Source organism: Notechis scutatus, chromosome 1 (genome assembly GCF_049901735.1).
Source record: "Notechis scutatus isolate UNSWTSFEM ecotype Mainland chromosome 1, rNotScu1.2, whole genome shotgun sequence".
Taxonomy (NCBI): Eukaryota; Metazoa; Chordata; class Lepidosauria; order Squamata; family Elapidae; genus Notechis; species Notechis scutatus.
In genome coordinates this window covers 144,574,617-144,590,211 of record NC_142009.1, presented here as the reverse complement: position 1 = coordinate 144,590,211, position 15,595 = coordinate 144,574,617, and the positions used below count along the sequence as shown (strand labels likewise).

Below are 15,595 nucleotides of genomic sequence, written 5' to 3'. Positions count from 1 at the left end.
TGTTTTATGATGAATGTATTTTTACAATGACTATGATAATGATCTATTGCTATTGTTGTATGTACCCTGAGAGCTTATGCACCAGAGACAAATTCTTGTGTGTCTAATCACACTTGGGTCAATAAAGAATTATAATTCTAAATGTACAAGGATGGTTAGTGCAGTTGATTGGTTAAAAGCAAGCAGTTGCATTTAATGTCTAGAATTTTGATTTGCTTGGATACTAACTATTGACTTAAGTTTCTGGTGGAAGAAAGGTGGAGAGAAAGCACTAAAAAGCCTTCCATGATACGCTTTTTTCAGATGGGCTAATCTTTTTAGTTTTTTTATTTGTCACATTTATATTCCCCCCCCCAACTTCACACAAGGCAACTCTGGGTAACCATCTCCATCCTGTTAGCTTTGGGTTTTAATTGTAGCACTCCAAGAAACAAAATGAGATTTGTTCTCAAAAATTATCTCAGTTGGATTTGTTTGCAAGTGTCCTGTTTTTCCAAGAAGAAGGATAAGTCTCTAGACTCTATGTGAGTTCTTTCCCCAATTTTATCCTCTGAAGAATTCTACCAGATACTTAAAGCTAGAAGATAGTGCTTAAGCTAATGTTACCAGCAAGAATCTGGTCAAGTGAAGTTTTGAACCTAGATGCTATATTCTTTATTTTTTTATCTTGACATACGTGAATAAATCATGCTATCTTCTCTAGATCAAAAGCAATTAGCTAAAAAATAAACTTCTGGTTGGGTATTTGGAAAGATCAGACATGCATTTCCTGCATCTTGTTTTCAGTTAATTCTGTAGTGGAACAGAATAGAAAGGATCTTGTCTCTGGGAAAAGCATATGGATATATAGGACAGCAGTCTTAAGCCCGATTAATAATGGGATGAAAACTACATCCTGGAAAAAGATATAGCAACTCATTTCTATTCTGTTGCCGGGCCGGTGGGGTGGGGGGGTTCTTTTTGTAGTAAACATTCAGTTTTGGAGTTTAGTTTTGTCCATTTGGTGGTGTCACATTTAGAAAAATAAAAATATTTATTTGTGTCATCTGAAAGGGCTGTTTTTAATGTTTAAAATAATACAGTGGAGCTGAGCTTTGGTGGGAAAGCAAATTGGTAAGGGTAATGTAAACTTTAAAATGTTAGCACTTTTTTGTAATCAAAATCTTATTATTTGGATAAGAATGAATTGCTTTACAGATATATGAGCTTCCATGATAACAAATAATAATAATACAGTAGCTATTACAAGCACTAGAGGCAACCACTACTTTCAGTGAATTCTTGATGCTCGGCAGTTATTGTAGGTATAACAGCATTTTCCCTTCTGTTCCATCATGTCTGATTCTCAGAGACTGCCCAGGCAAGTCCATGCAATTTGCTTGCAAATTTTTTGAAAAGTTATTTGCTTATGCTTCCTTCCTACATCTGAGAAAAAGTGACTAGTTCGGGGTCACCCAGCTGACTTTATTCTTAAGGCAGAGCTCAGAGTTCTGTTTCTAGCTGGGTACTTTAACCACTACCCCAGACTGATTCTCATAAAAGCATATAGTCGTGGCTAAAAGTCTGTATCTCCATATGCGTTAGCGTATTTATCAAGTATTTTCACTCACTGGAGCTTACGGTATAATTTTACCGCTTTTGTTCTCACCTCTTCCAATTTTCAAATGAAAGTAAGAGTGTGGAGTTGCAAGGTCATCCAATCACTGTGTTAATATTAAATTGCCCAATTTGTACTTGCATACCCTTTGGAATGTGCTTGGAGGCCAAAATCTTCACTTTCAAACCACTGAAAAAAATGCACATAACACATTTTTGTATCATACAAAAAACTATTGTTTAAAGAATAGTTGCTATGTGCTCACTAGATAGATGTGCATAAGCACTATTCCTGACCGTTTCCACGAGGAGTTGCTTTTGATGAATTCACAAACTGATGTGAATACATGTAGATGAGAGAATGAGTAAATAATGTGAAAAGAATCACTCAAGCCTAAATCACATATACAGAGAGACACAGACACATGCTAGGGCTTAAATTGATAAAAGTTGATTATTGCCTTGTAAAACATTCTTGTTTGATTAGGGCAAGGGTTTTTCAAGATAACCGTTTTGAAAGTTATGATTCAGGTTTTCAGTATGGAACAACTGTGATTATCTAAGGGAAGCAACCCTTTAAGATAATGGTCTATGAAATGCAATAATTGAAAGCATTTCATAAGTTTCCAAAGTATTTCTCATAGATTTTCTCCTTATTGTTTGAAATAATTTATATCACTTCAAGTATTGTATATTATCTGACACAGGCGCTGCTGTAAGGCTTATTTTAAACAGTAGCCTCCCAGCAGTAGGAGGAGGCTGAGTTGTAGCCATCAAGTCATGGTTAAACCGTAATATGAAACACAGCTTCTTAATTTATCATTTCAGTACTGCAGGCCTCATTTCAGTTTTCTTAAATCATAATTTAGTTAACCAGCGTTAAGATCCTGAATATTTCTAACTATTTGAAAATTATATTTCTCAAAAATATCACAATCACTTTACAAATCAGTTTGTGATAGCTACAATATAGTAAAATGCCTAATAGTAGAACTGTTGCATTATATCTATATATACAAGTAATCCTCAGTTTAAGACTGAGTTCTATTCCCAAGGACTATCCTTGTCAAATATGTATGTAAGCCAGAACAGTATTACCATATAACACTGTATTATTCTGCATTTAATTTGAATTTTGCTCCAGTAGACTTAGTTCTTAAGTATGGGTCATCCTTAAACTGGGTCATCCCTAACCTGGGAATAACAGAAACCAATGAGTATAATACAATCTAAACTAGGGACATATATAATAAAATATTATAAAAATTGATTAATAAATGTTTGTCCACAGTTAATGAATGGTGTGATCCATTATACAGACTACTAGTGCAAACATAGGATATTTTGGAATCCTCATCGAAAAGAAGTTTGAAAGCACACTCCCTGCCTGGAAATTTCTTCAAGATCAGATAAATGAAAGTCAGTCTTCAGTGCTTATGTAGGAAGTACGTAGTAGCATTTCTATTGAGCCAATGTTCCGTGTGTCCAGAGAGACATGGGAGTACCCTTAAATGTCCAAAAAGAACTATTGAGGGAAATGCATCCAGCCTGGCTAAAGTACGGCATTACAACATTTCAGAATCATCATGGACCCTTTCAGAAGAATATGATGAATAATAAGGTGTACAAACCTCGCTTAATTTAAAATAAATAAATAAATCTGCATTGATGCTAAGAGTTACCGTGTAACTTACTGCTTTTTATTTTTCACAAATGTCTGAAATAAATACTGAGAGTATTTACAACCAAGACAAATTCCTTGTGTGTCCAATCACACTTGGCCAATAAAGTATTCTATCTTCTATCTATAAGGCATCTTTTATCAAATTTAAAGGACGCTTTGGCTGTTAAAATATTTTATAATTTGAATACTGGCATTCTAGTCTAGATTTAAGTTTGTATCCAAGAAAATGTTTTACAAGTTAATAGTTCTAAATACTTCGAGTTAATATAAGGAAGAAGGCAGCTATTTTTCCATTGATTTTACTGATTTTCAGCATTTGTCTCTTAACTCATAAAAGAAGAAAGAAACAATACTGTATAATGTATACAGTACTGTGTTTAGCTCTGTTGTGGAGCTTTTGAAGCACTTCATTTGAGCTTGAAAAGCAAAAATATAATTATTAATTTACCCCCTAAACAGTTGAAAAAAACATGTTTTTCATCTTTTGTTGAGACCATCATCACATAAGGTTATACAATAAGGACAATCGTAAGTAATACGGCAGAGGTAATTGGGAACCTGTTCTTTTAGAGCGATTATACAGGTTTTTGGGATTTGCTCATTTTAAATCATCCTTCAGAGGTGAGCTTTGTGAGGTCATAGTCTCATTTGACATCAGAATCCCATGAACTCCTGTATAGCAGGATAAATCAGGAAGAGACATAGAGCTGCCAGAGGGAAGTCTGTATTTAAACACAGCTCCCTTTGATTGTTGCAAATGGAGAGAGGAACATGATGAAATTTCTAAGGTGACTAGCCGCAAACTGAGTAATAGAGTCTATATGTTTTAAACAAAATTTGAAGTAAGCACAAGGGTTTGTTTGAATACATCTTTACTTTTTAAGCAATATTGTAAACTATTCATTAAAGAGTATTTTTGTTTCCCTATGGGTACAATAGTAAATTTGGCTTTTAAATTGCAGATTATAATAATCAGTGGTGGTATTCAAAATAAAGTTGCCACCGGTTCGGTGGGCGTGGCTTGGTGGCCGCGCTTTGCGCGCATGCACACACTTTGCGTGCACGCGTGCGCCAAACACGCACTTTGCGCAGGCGCAGAGGCGTTCTAAGTTGCCTCCTGCAAGCCTGCATGATGATGGTTGCTGCAGCAGCTGCCGTGCGGCGCTATTTTGCACCGCGCAAAGCAGCTGCGCTTTGAATTCTGGGGATAAAAGTGAGTATGGGAGCCCAGGCAGGTGGGTGGGCCAACCACAGAGCAGCGAAGAGAACCGGTTCGGTCTCCACTGCTCATCGCCGCTACCGGCTCTCTAGAACTGGGCAAAACCGGTCGAATACCACCACTGATAATGCAATGTATGCTTCCAATAGGTGGTGTCTGAGAAACTTTATAAGAACATCATTTCTTCACTGCTAATAATGGCTGAAGAACAATGTGATATTTAAGGTTTTTCTGATGTGTAGTCAGATTAATAAAAGCACAGTTAAAATTGCAGGGCTAGCATTACATTCTTATTTTTAAAAAAATCACCTTGGATATTACTGCTGTGTTTTTAATAATCACATATATTTAAGACTTGAATCATATTTTAAAACAGCAACGTATTTTTAATTTCAATGTTCTTCATCTTTAACAAGCTGGTTTTTCTTTCTGGGTTGGCAAGACAATATGTGAATGTCTTCGGCAAACCATAACATGACTTTTCAGGTTCTCTGTGGACTAGAGCCAGAATTACTTCTGTAAAGGGAAGGATGTTTTGGGACGTCCATGGGGCAGGGGTGGGGGTCAAGATTAAAATGGGGATGCAACCCGGAAATCGAAGCCCTGCAGTATCATACATATTGCATTCACATACAAATTGAGGGCCTTTGATTGGCCAGCCAATCCTATCTTTGGATATCATTCTCTCTCCCTGCCCCTCCCCCCCCCCACCCCCCCCCCCAAAAAAAAACACATTGTGGTGTATTTCAGTTACAGAAAAGACTGAATCCCAACAGAAACTTCTGCTGGAATAAGAAGGTTATTTTTGTCAGCCCAGTTCTCTCTTTCTAATACACTTACATTGTTCTAGAACCGTGATGATGAACCTGTGGCACCTGTGCCAGAGGTGGCACACAGAGCCCTCTCCCTCGCCACGTCAGCCGTGGTCACCCCAACTCATCTCCACCACACGTGTGCACACGCCTCCTCATGGCCAGCTATTCTTTGCGTGTCTGCCATGCATGTCCAGGGGGCATATACAGAGGTCACACACACACATGTGCGGGGCACACACATTGCATTTTGGGAATGCACATGCTCTTTGGGCACTTTGGTGCCCAAAAGGTTAGCAATCACTGTTCTAGAATATTCACTTGTCTTGCGGAACAGTTTTTCAAGAGGCTAAAGACGCAATAACAGTGTAGAGAGTCTTGGCCTTGAGAGATATACTTTGAAGCCATTACAAAAGGTAAAAGGACAGAAGCTTTTCTTAAAAGAGTGGAAAGGAAAGAATATTAGGAAGAGACCTAGATGGGTTCTTCCCTGACTCACTGTGATATAAGACAGGCAGGAAGAAAAGAAAAAAAAAAGACTTGCAATTAATACAGTCTATCTCAATGAAGCTTAGTTCTTGTGGAACCTGTTTCCTGATCTGGACAACCTCCAACAACTGACAGAAAAGCATCTTTTCCTTCCTCCAGTAAGGAAATGCATGTAACATTTTTCTGTTCAAGCCAATGCATTTTGGATTGCAATATAAATATATGTGGTGTCTTCCAGAGAATTTTGATCTCTGGTGCCCTCCTCCCTGATAATTGGCCCTTCTAACTATGGCTTAACAGGGGCATGATGGCTTAGCAGTTAAGGATGCTGAGCTTGTCAGCTGGAGCTGACAGCCTGCGTTTGAGACCCGAGTGCTGTGTGATGGGGTGAGCTCTCCTTACTTGCCCAGTTTCTGCCCACTTCTAGCAGTTCGAAAGCATGCAACTGTGAGTAGATAAATAGGTACCACTTTAGTGGGAAGGTGTAACAGCATTCTGTGCACCTTGTCATATAACCAGTCCTGCCACATGACCATGAAAATGTCTTTGGACAATGCTGACTCTCTCGGCTAAGAAACAGATGAGCACCGCCTCCTCAAGACAGACATGACTGGACAGGGGAAACTTTTAACTTTAACTGTGGCTTATGGGAATTGAAGGATAGTAGGTTTTCTACCCCCACTGGGAAATATATCAGTTTCCATTGTGTTTACACTGGAAGCAACAAATATTAGAAATAAAATTGTTCCATTATGGCTTATGGCTTTGTGGCATTTTTTTTTGGATTTTTTTCAATTTGGATGGGCAGCTAATGGGGGACACAAAATTGCTAATATTATTGAGTCTTAACACATTATGATATTCCTGTAGTTCTCATTTAACAACCACAGTTGGGACCAGCAATTCAGTCATTAAATGGAGCAGTTGCTAAGTGAAGCCACAGCTATGTTAATGATCTTACTTCAGTTTTCTTCTGCTTTAAAAATTGTAAATGTGAGGATTGATTCTAAAGTTATTTTTTCACTATTGTTGTAACTGCATACAGTTAGTAAATGAGGTAGTCATTAAATGAGGACCGTCAGTAGTCAGAAAGGCACTTTCTGGCAGACTAAAAAAATGCAGTTACTGTTTGAGATTCATGGAACTGTTATAGCTGGGCATTATTATAGCTCAAAAGCCTGGATACTTGTTCTGTTCAGAGAAAGTAATTGAAGTTTGATGCAATCACTGATGCTGGTATATAGCATTCTAAAACTGTGTTTTTCAAAGATGAATTGATAACCTGCAGATGCTAAATCCTTCAAATGCAAAAAAAATTCAGAGATGCCTCGGTTGCAAGCTTAATGACTGAAAGGATGATGTGCAAGTTACATATTTGTTGCTGTAGAACCAATTTAGTGAAATTGAAAAGCTTTTACAGATACTAATAGTAAAACTGATGTCTCACTTGGTTAAATAAAACCATATTGAGCTAGACAGTAACACAATGTATATACCACAGGAGAATATCTGTAGCTCACGATTGAAATGAGAGCTCTTGTATTATGGATGTTTTATTATTAGTTTTTAATTCTTGCCTGCCAAGAATTCATTGAAAGTAACAGGCTCAAATCAAAACATAAAACCTTGAGGAATTTAAAAGAGGTTTTTAAAAATATTTAAAAGAGGAAAAGCTTGAAAAAAGTAATAGCTCACTAGGGCAGGTGTGTCAAATGCACGTCGCAGCGTCATGTGATGTATCACAGTTTTCCCCCCTTCGCTAAACCGGGTGTGAGCATGGCCAGCCTGTGATGCATCTGGCCTGTGGGCTGCGAGTTTTGACAGCCCTGCACTAGGGAATTTATATCCAACATATAATCTCCTGTACTGCATAGCCACAGGTTTGGAAAACCCAGAGAACAAAATAACTAGAGACTGCACGCTTTTGACCAATTTAGACTTCTTGCCGATAGGATCTGTGAGAAAACAATGGATGGAGGGGAAGATCACTGTGCTTGGCTGCTTTTGAATAGCACAAATAATGCCTTTATGTCCTCCTTGCCAAATTCCTGGATGGGTTCCTATTTGATACAGACCTGTATATACTAGAACTAGGCCTCTACTTGAAGAAGACAGTGTAAGTTCACAAGAGCAATCCCCAAGCTCATTTTGTCCTTTCTTTTCTTATCTTCCTATTGTCTTCCTAGTTTATTGAAAGTTCAAGTAGACAGACAAACCTGTATGGAAATATCAGTGACATCACAGGGGTCTGACATCTAAGCATATGTTGCTATAATTTCAACTACAAATCTTAACCTCTGGGGACCCTGTCTTTCAGGCTTAAGCTCAAAGGCACAACCATGAAAGATCCAAGTCGTAGGAGTACTAGTCCAAGCATTATCAGTGAAGATATGATCATGAATGGTCACTCTCATGAAGATGATAATCCATTTGCAGAATATATGTGGATGGAAAATGAAGAGGAATTCAACAGGCAGGTAAGTGGGAGGATACATTGCCTCTTGTGTTTTTTCTTCTGCATTTTTGGAAAGATCCCACTTTTTTTCTGTTAATCTAGTATTCTTCCAGTGTTTTCTATGAATCTCTAAACAAAAAGGATCCTTTATCTCTGTTGGCTTGAAGAATAGTAGATTTTTTGATGGTAGGTCTATTTCCAGTTTGCATTTGCTGTTTAACTACCACTTAATGTGCAATGCTATACGTTGGGTTCTTGGTGCTATTTCCTTACAAACATTTCACTGCCAGGCTGGGTAACATCATTAGTGCAGCAGAGAGTAGAGGTATAGTTTTTATATGTAGTCTGCCAAACTTGGTTGGAGTTTAGTTTCTCCCCAGTTTATCTAGTGCTATTGCCTGGTTATCTAGATGTTGGCTTTGTTATCTGGGTTGACTTTTGGTTAATTATTTTAATGGTACGCAGATAAGGGTTTATCTCTTACGTTTTTAGTAATGATAGTAGTGGCTCAAGGTTGACTCAGCCTTCCATCCTTCTGAGGTGGGCAAAATGAGGACCTGGATTGTTAGGGGCAATACGCTGACTCTGTAAACCACTTAGAGAGAGGGCTGTAAAGCACTATGAAGCGGTATATAAGTCTAAGTGCTACAGCAGAAAAAGAAGCTAAGAGAACACCAATTGGTGGGTGGGGGAAGGGATAGTTTGAGTGACAGAGGAAGAGCCTTTTAGGGCTCACACCCAGTGTTGTGGCAGTGTGGAAGAAGCAGGCATCTACACTTCCTTTTCCTTTTCTGCATATGCCCTCAATTGCTGCAGCTTATGGGAGCTCAACACCTGAGCTCTCCTAACGTTTTGGGGACGATCCATCTGAGAGGTTTTTCCTCAGGGCTCAGACAGTTCTACTCAGCTCCCTTGATAATAGATTTCCCTCTGTCGTTCCAATTAAAGATTGAAGAGGAATTGTGGGAAGAAGAATTTATAGAACGTTGCTTCCAAGAAATGCTGGAAGAAGAGGAAGAGCACGAATGGTTTATTCCAGCAAGAGATCTTCCGCAAACGATGGATCAAATTCAAGACCAGTTTAATGATCTTGTTATCAGTGACAGTTCGTCACTGGAAGATCTGGTGGTAAGCATCCAATTTTAAAAATTGAACTATTTTAATCAAGCACCTTTCTTCAAATGTTACCAGTGTCCTTTGTCAGCTGTCTCACTCAGAAGCTAGCTGAGATGTGGCCTCCTGACAACAAGTGTACCATCTTATTCTCCTTCTTCTAAACTTTTCATATAGTCCAGGTGAAAGTATTTATTTTTGTCAAATGCACAGGTGTGCATTGGGAGAGAAGAATACATGGAACCAATTGAGAGGGCCAAGATTGGACATGTGGCTCAGTGATCAACAAAGTGGTTTAATTCTTGTAGGGTTCAGAGGTCTCTCTATTTTAACTTTTCCCTCTGCATTTGATACCATTTGAAGGTCTGGTAGATGAGAAGAGCCAGGAAGCACTTTCTTACTAGCATTTGCTGTAGTTAAGTCTACTGGCCATGGTGCGTAGTACTATTTTCTAATATATAGGCTTTCATTACTTTTAAATTGAAAGGGTAAAATCAGGAGAATATGAAAATGAGTATAGATCATAAAGTATAACTAGAACATTAAACATTTAAATATTTCCATGATTTTTAAGCCAACCTGTGGTTCCTTTGATAAGTTACAAATGATGTAACTTATTTAAATACAGGAGCCTGCGGAGCATTACATTTCAGCTCATATTCAGCATGCATATATTTTTCCCAAAGTTACAATATTGGTTTATTTGTATTTACTGGGTTTGATAAGTTAAATTTTACATAAATTTTACTAATAAAGCAAGCTCCTGTTCTGAAGAAAATGCATTTTGCTTTTAAATGATTCCTATACCAGCAGGCAGTGTCTTGAAGGAACTTGGGTCCCATATTGGCACCCACTGTCCATGTTTTTTGAAAGTACTTTTTTTTACAAAGTCCTGGTACATTTTTTAGCTATCCAACTAATTAAAATCCTACAATGGTGAGAAAGTTGGTGAATCCTTGGGTACCATCCATAATCCTGCAGTCTTATTAATGGATAAAGAGGTTATGGTTAAATAAATAATATTCCAAATGATATTCTGTGTTGTGTCTTTATTAGACACATTCAGACAACACTGCTTGTCTTTGTTGGAAAAAGTATGTGAAATAACTGTATGAAGAGGCCAATTGAGTCAGATGGTCCAGTTAATGAGAGAGCAATCAGTTTGAGAGGTGCTCTCCATGTTTTTAAATGTGGCTTCATTTAAAACATCCAAGAAAAAAAGTAAGAGAAACATTATTTTAAAATAACTGAAGAGTAAACATTGATTATCACAAGATAAGTAATTTATATGAGAGCTTCTTGTGTGTATGTACATATACACACATTCATCCACAAAGGTTTCAATAAAAGATAACAATATTTCATTGTAATTGTCCATGCATAATCTATGTCAATAGCCAACTCATTTATAGGATGCATGTAACATGTTATCTTCAGGCTACTGGGTAATTCATAAATTTGTCTTAAATTTAAATTTAGTTTGAAGAACTAACCTCTTGGGAATAATAAGGACATGGAGAATTCATTTCCATTGTTCATCTGTCAGTTTCCTTGAGGTCAGTATGTAGTTCAAAAGAATGTTTGCATCTAAAAATTATAAACTTTGTTTCAAAGTCAAAATATATGTAAATTATTTCTTCCAAGAAGATAAAATCATGCTTTCATGAAGTATTACTCGAAGTGCATCATTATGATTTGTTCCTCATCTCTGAATCTCATATTTAAGTCATTATGATTTTCATGTATGTACTGAATTTATCAATTATTTAGATATTCTTATTCCATGGGGTATTTTCTCATATAATTATACTGAATATGAGTAAGAGATATATAGACGTTTCTTTGACATTGATGGGAATCATTCCTGTAAACGTTACCCTCTGGGATAGGATAAAGGCTTAAAAAGAAGGTTTTTTTTTATATTCTGCATGGAATTTCTTTATATGTACATAATATTTAAAAAAACACAGTTCACTATTTTGTAAACATACAAGTATGTCTATAACAGAGTGTGTGAAGCAAAATGAATGTTGCATTCAGGAATGGCTGAGTCTTGACCTTTAACCCAACTGAAATATTGAAGTGCTGATAAGAGCAGTTTATGCTAGACAGTCCACAAATATCCATGAATTGAAATGGTTGTAAAAAGGGGTGGGCCAAAATTCTTCCAAGGCAATTTGATGTATTGATCAACTAGCGTTGGAAGCATTTGATTGAAGCAATTTCTGTTAAAGAAGGTTCCACTATTACTATATTACTAAAGTATCACATACTTTTTCCAGCAAGGAAAGTAAATGTTGGCTCAGACTGTTGAGTAAAGAGGTGACAGAATGCAGAGTTTTAACCAGATTCTCTTTATCTATTAATAGGTTTTCAGTGAAGCTCAGATCCCGTTGTAAGTCTGCAGGGTTACAAATAGTTCTAAAGATCACATAAACTCTCCCTTACAATATAGTAGATACAATATCATAGTCTGATGATGTTCTCATTTGGTAGGTATTCTTAAAATTCTATTGCTTTGGTTGTAATTAAAAAGCTTAGAATTTTGTATAAGATGAACTAATTTTTTAGCTAAAATTTCAGCCTGTTATCACTTACAGGGATATTGTTTTTTTTTTTTAAAAAAAAGATAAATTCTAAACCCAGCCCAATGCAGACGGGACAATTTATTGCACTTTTGATATTTGCATTAATACATTGAAATATTACCCTTCCTCTGTGTGTGAATTGTTGCCTTGGCTAGACTTGCCAGTTGAACACTTAATATGGATGGGCAGGTCTGTCGTGTGAATACCAAATGTATTGAACCAATCCAGTTGCTCTTATCATAGGTAAATTTCCTGTCTTTTTAGTATTCTGACTGAGAGTAACTTAAAGCAGTTTTTTTTAATAAAGCACCTTTTAAAGTTCGATTTTTTAAATCTCAATACAGACTAAATTCTTTTGTAATTGCCTGTACCTCCATATTAAGGTCATCCACTCTGCTCTGAATTTATAAGTTGGGTTGTATCTTATAAGGCACCACATCATTTTGTAAGAACAGGATTTGTGTACTGTAAGAAAAATATATGAAAGTTCCTGCTGTATCATGCTCTGCTTCATATCATGGCCATACACATGAATCCAGAAATGTGGATAGGAAAATAATAGATTTAAAATCTTAGGACTTTGCCAAATCTCACAAGATTGATTTTGCACATTTTGGGTGAGAATATCAAAATCTTGTAAAATGTCAAAATGCCATTACCAAATATTGAGAGATATGACAATTTTCTAAAATTGTAATACTTTATTTATTTATATTGGATACCTGCACCGTAGAGCAGCTAGAGTACCTTTGTGGAGGATAATCATCTCTGGCCCACAAATTGAGAACTGGTAACCTGGTCTCCTTTTAAGTCTATATTGGGATTCCATCTGCTGGCAGGGAGTTCCATAGTTTATATATGTATTGGGCGAAATATTTCACATGACCCCAACTTCCAATATTGTAAATAAAAAGAAGAATTGGATCTGTATTTTCTGCATCATGCATGATGTTATACAACTTTATTATGTCTTTCCTTATTTACGTTAATCCAAGTTAAAAAACCCTCAAGTAGTCATTCCTCATAAGGAACCTATTTCAGCCCCCTTATAATTATGGTTGCCCATTTATATACTTATTATTTTGCACCTTTTCAAGGTATAATCCCAAGTGTGCATAGTATTCCAATCTCAATTTTAGACAGATAGATAAATGACATTCCTTTTTCTTTTTTCTTTTGCACGTTTTCAGTTCCTTTCTTAAATCTGGACACGAGAAATGTCATTTTTAACAAGAAATGCTCTTTGAGTTTTGTTGAGTTGTGCACCCAGACTCCATCATTCTTTTCTGATCACTCAAAGCAACCTCAACTCCCATTCATGGAGGTTATGTTTGGATTTTTTAAATATCCATCTGTATTACTTTTTGCTTGCTCATATTGATTTGCATTTGCCATTTTGAGGCCTATTTACTCAGTTTGGTGAGAGGTCCTTTTGGAGCTCTTCACAATATCTTTGTTATGAAAATGCAGATCTTTATGTCATTAGCAGATTGGATCACTTTACTCCTTAACTTCAGTTCAATTATAAACTAATTAAAAGCAATGATCCTACCACCAGTCCAGAGGAATTTCACTTTGCACTGTTGTCTGCTTGTCCTTTTTTTTCTTATTCTTAAGCCAATTTCCAACCCCTAAGAACATAAGCCTTTTTTAATCGCCTGGCTTCCAAGTTTGCTCAAGAACCTCCAATAAGGGACATTATCAAAAGTGCACACAGTGTCTGATGGATTTCCTCCTCTACATTTGTGTTAATATTGTCAAAACAAGTCTAGAAAATTAGTTTAGGGAGAGCAATATGTGATCCTCTAGATCAGGGGTGTCAAACTCGTGTCATCGTGGTGGCATCACGTGACGTACCTGTGACTTTTTTCCTTTTTGCTAAACCGGGCGTGGGCATGGCCAACACGTGATGCATCCAGCCCGCAGGCCACCAGTTTGACACCCTTGCTCTAGATCAGGGGTGTCCAACCTTGGCAACTTTAAGACTTGTGGACTTCAACTCCCAGAATTCCTCAGCCAGCTTTGCTGGCTGAGGAATTCTGGAAGTTGAAGTCCACAAGTCTTAAAGTTGCCAAGGTTGGACACCCCTGCTCTAGATGCTGCTGCTATATTACAACTTCTGTTTGTCTTACAATAGCCAGTAGAGAAAGATGCTGAAAACTCCAATTTAACATCATCTGGAGAGCTACATGTTGTTCACTGATGTATTCAGTTATTGTTGTGAAAGTTGGTTTAGCTCTATCAAAGGAGGAGATTGAGATCCTGGATTGGGTGCTATCAATCAACCCAGGGGATCCTGTCTGTCTGGCATGTAAGCTGACTAAGCTGTTTCCTTGGCAAGAGTATCTTGCTTTCTCCACTGAGACCTATTTTCAGGAGTGTTTTCACTGAAAAAAAAACGTGCAAATTTGTTCAAAACAAAACCTCAGGCTCCACAATCTAAGCTTTTAAAATCTCTCTCTTCCAGGTCAAGAGTAATCTGAATCCCAATGCAAAGGAGTTTGTTCCTGGGGTGAAGTACTAAATATATGAGTAGACTGGGCCCTCTTTTGGTGGATGTAGCACAATTTCCACACTGTGAAGCCAGTATTAGAAGATTTAATTGTTAAAGCGCTCTCTCTTCTTGTCACTGTGTTACACTTACGCATTGCCAAAGTTTTGTTAGTCTTGCATGCTTAATAAAAGTGCTGAGACTGTTATTAAGTCAACTGCTGTCAGAGGTTAATGAATTGGAAAAGTCTAATTGGATCCAGGCTTTTTGTGAGGGAGACAATAAGGAAGGAAGCACCAGTCATGTTGAGAAAAGTACCAAGTTTCTGAGAAACTCTTGCAATTCTGTTTTTAGAAGGATTCAGACTTTGATAAAGAGTGGTCTGTTTTACTTAAAAACTTATGGCGGTGTTGATATGCACCCAATAATGCCTTAATGTGAAAATAAAAGCAAGGTTTTATCTGATTATGCAGATTAGCTGAATTTCAGTACTGCTATTAATTCCTCCCATTATCAAGCAAAACTTTACTCCACACTGTTCTTTTTTGAGGAAAGTGTGAATTGTAAAAATACCTGAATCACTTTTACAGGCCTGTATAGAATCCTTTCTCTTGGCTACAAATCTGGTTGGGGGGGGAGGGGGGGGAAAGAAAATTTGGCAATTGAGATTATATTTGCAGCAAGTTTATCATGTTGGAATGTTTGTCCCACTTCTGAGTTTAACGTGATGTGAAGTTGCACATCACAGAATCTTCCAGGAATCCAGAAACATGGCACTGCCTCTGTAAAATTTTACAACCTTAAAAATTGGATTCAATTGTAAATTTTAGCATTAGTGATTTGAGTGGTGCTTTTCCCTTGCTTTGTTTAATCATCACTACACAATAGTCTACAGCACAGCTTTTTTTAAAAAAACACCTAGTACAGTTTTGGCTTCTTAAACTTCATATTTGGGTAGCTTACGCTGCCTTATGTGTTCAGTGTGAATAGTGTTTAAGTTGAAAATATTGTAAAAAAATTATATTTTTTCAAAAATATTTAAAAAAAAAATAAATAACAGTAGAAATGACAAAATGAGTGTTCATCTTATTTGTGGCTTGTGAGAACGACTTTGTTGTCCTGTTCACACATTACATTTACAACAACCA

The 15,595-nt window shown here is 37.0% G+C and overlaps 1 protein-coding gene across 2 annotated transcripts in view; it reads left to right on the top strand.

Moving 5' to 3' along the window:
• The window catches only part of PAIP2 (poly(A) binding protein interacting protein 2), a 20,372-nt gene extending 4,851 nt beyond the window's left edge, over positions 1-15,521 (top strand). For both annotated transcript variants that reach the window (XM_026668567.2, XM_026668566.2), the window contains exons 2-4: positions 8,118-8,277; positions 9,204-9,383; positions 14,424-15,521. In XM_026668567.2, the coding sequence (XP_026524352.1) occupies positions 8,140-8,277; positions 9,204-9,383; positions 14,424-14,480 (375 nt within the window). In that variant the 5' untranslated portion in view covers positions 8,118-8,139 and the 3' untranslated portion in view covers positions 14,481-15,521. The remainder of the gene's footprint in view (positions 1-8,117; positions 8,278-9,203; positions 9,384-14,423) is intronic.
• The last annotated feature ends 74 nt before the right edge of the window (positions 15,522-15,595 follow it).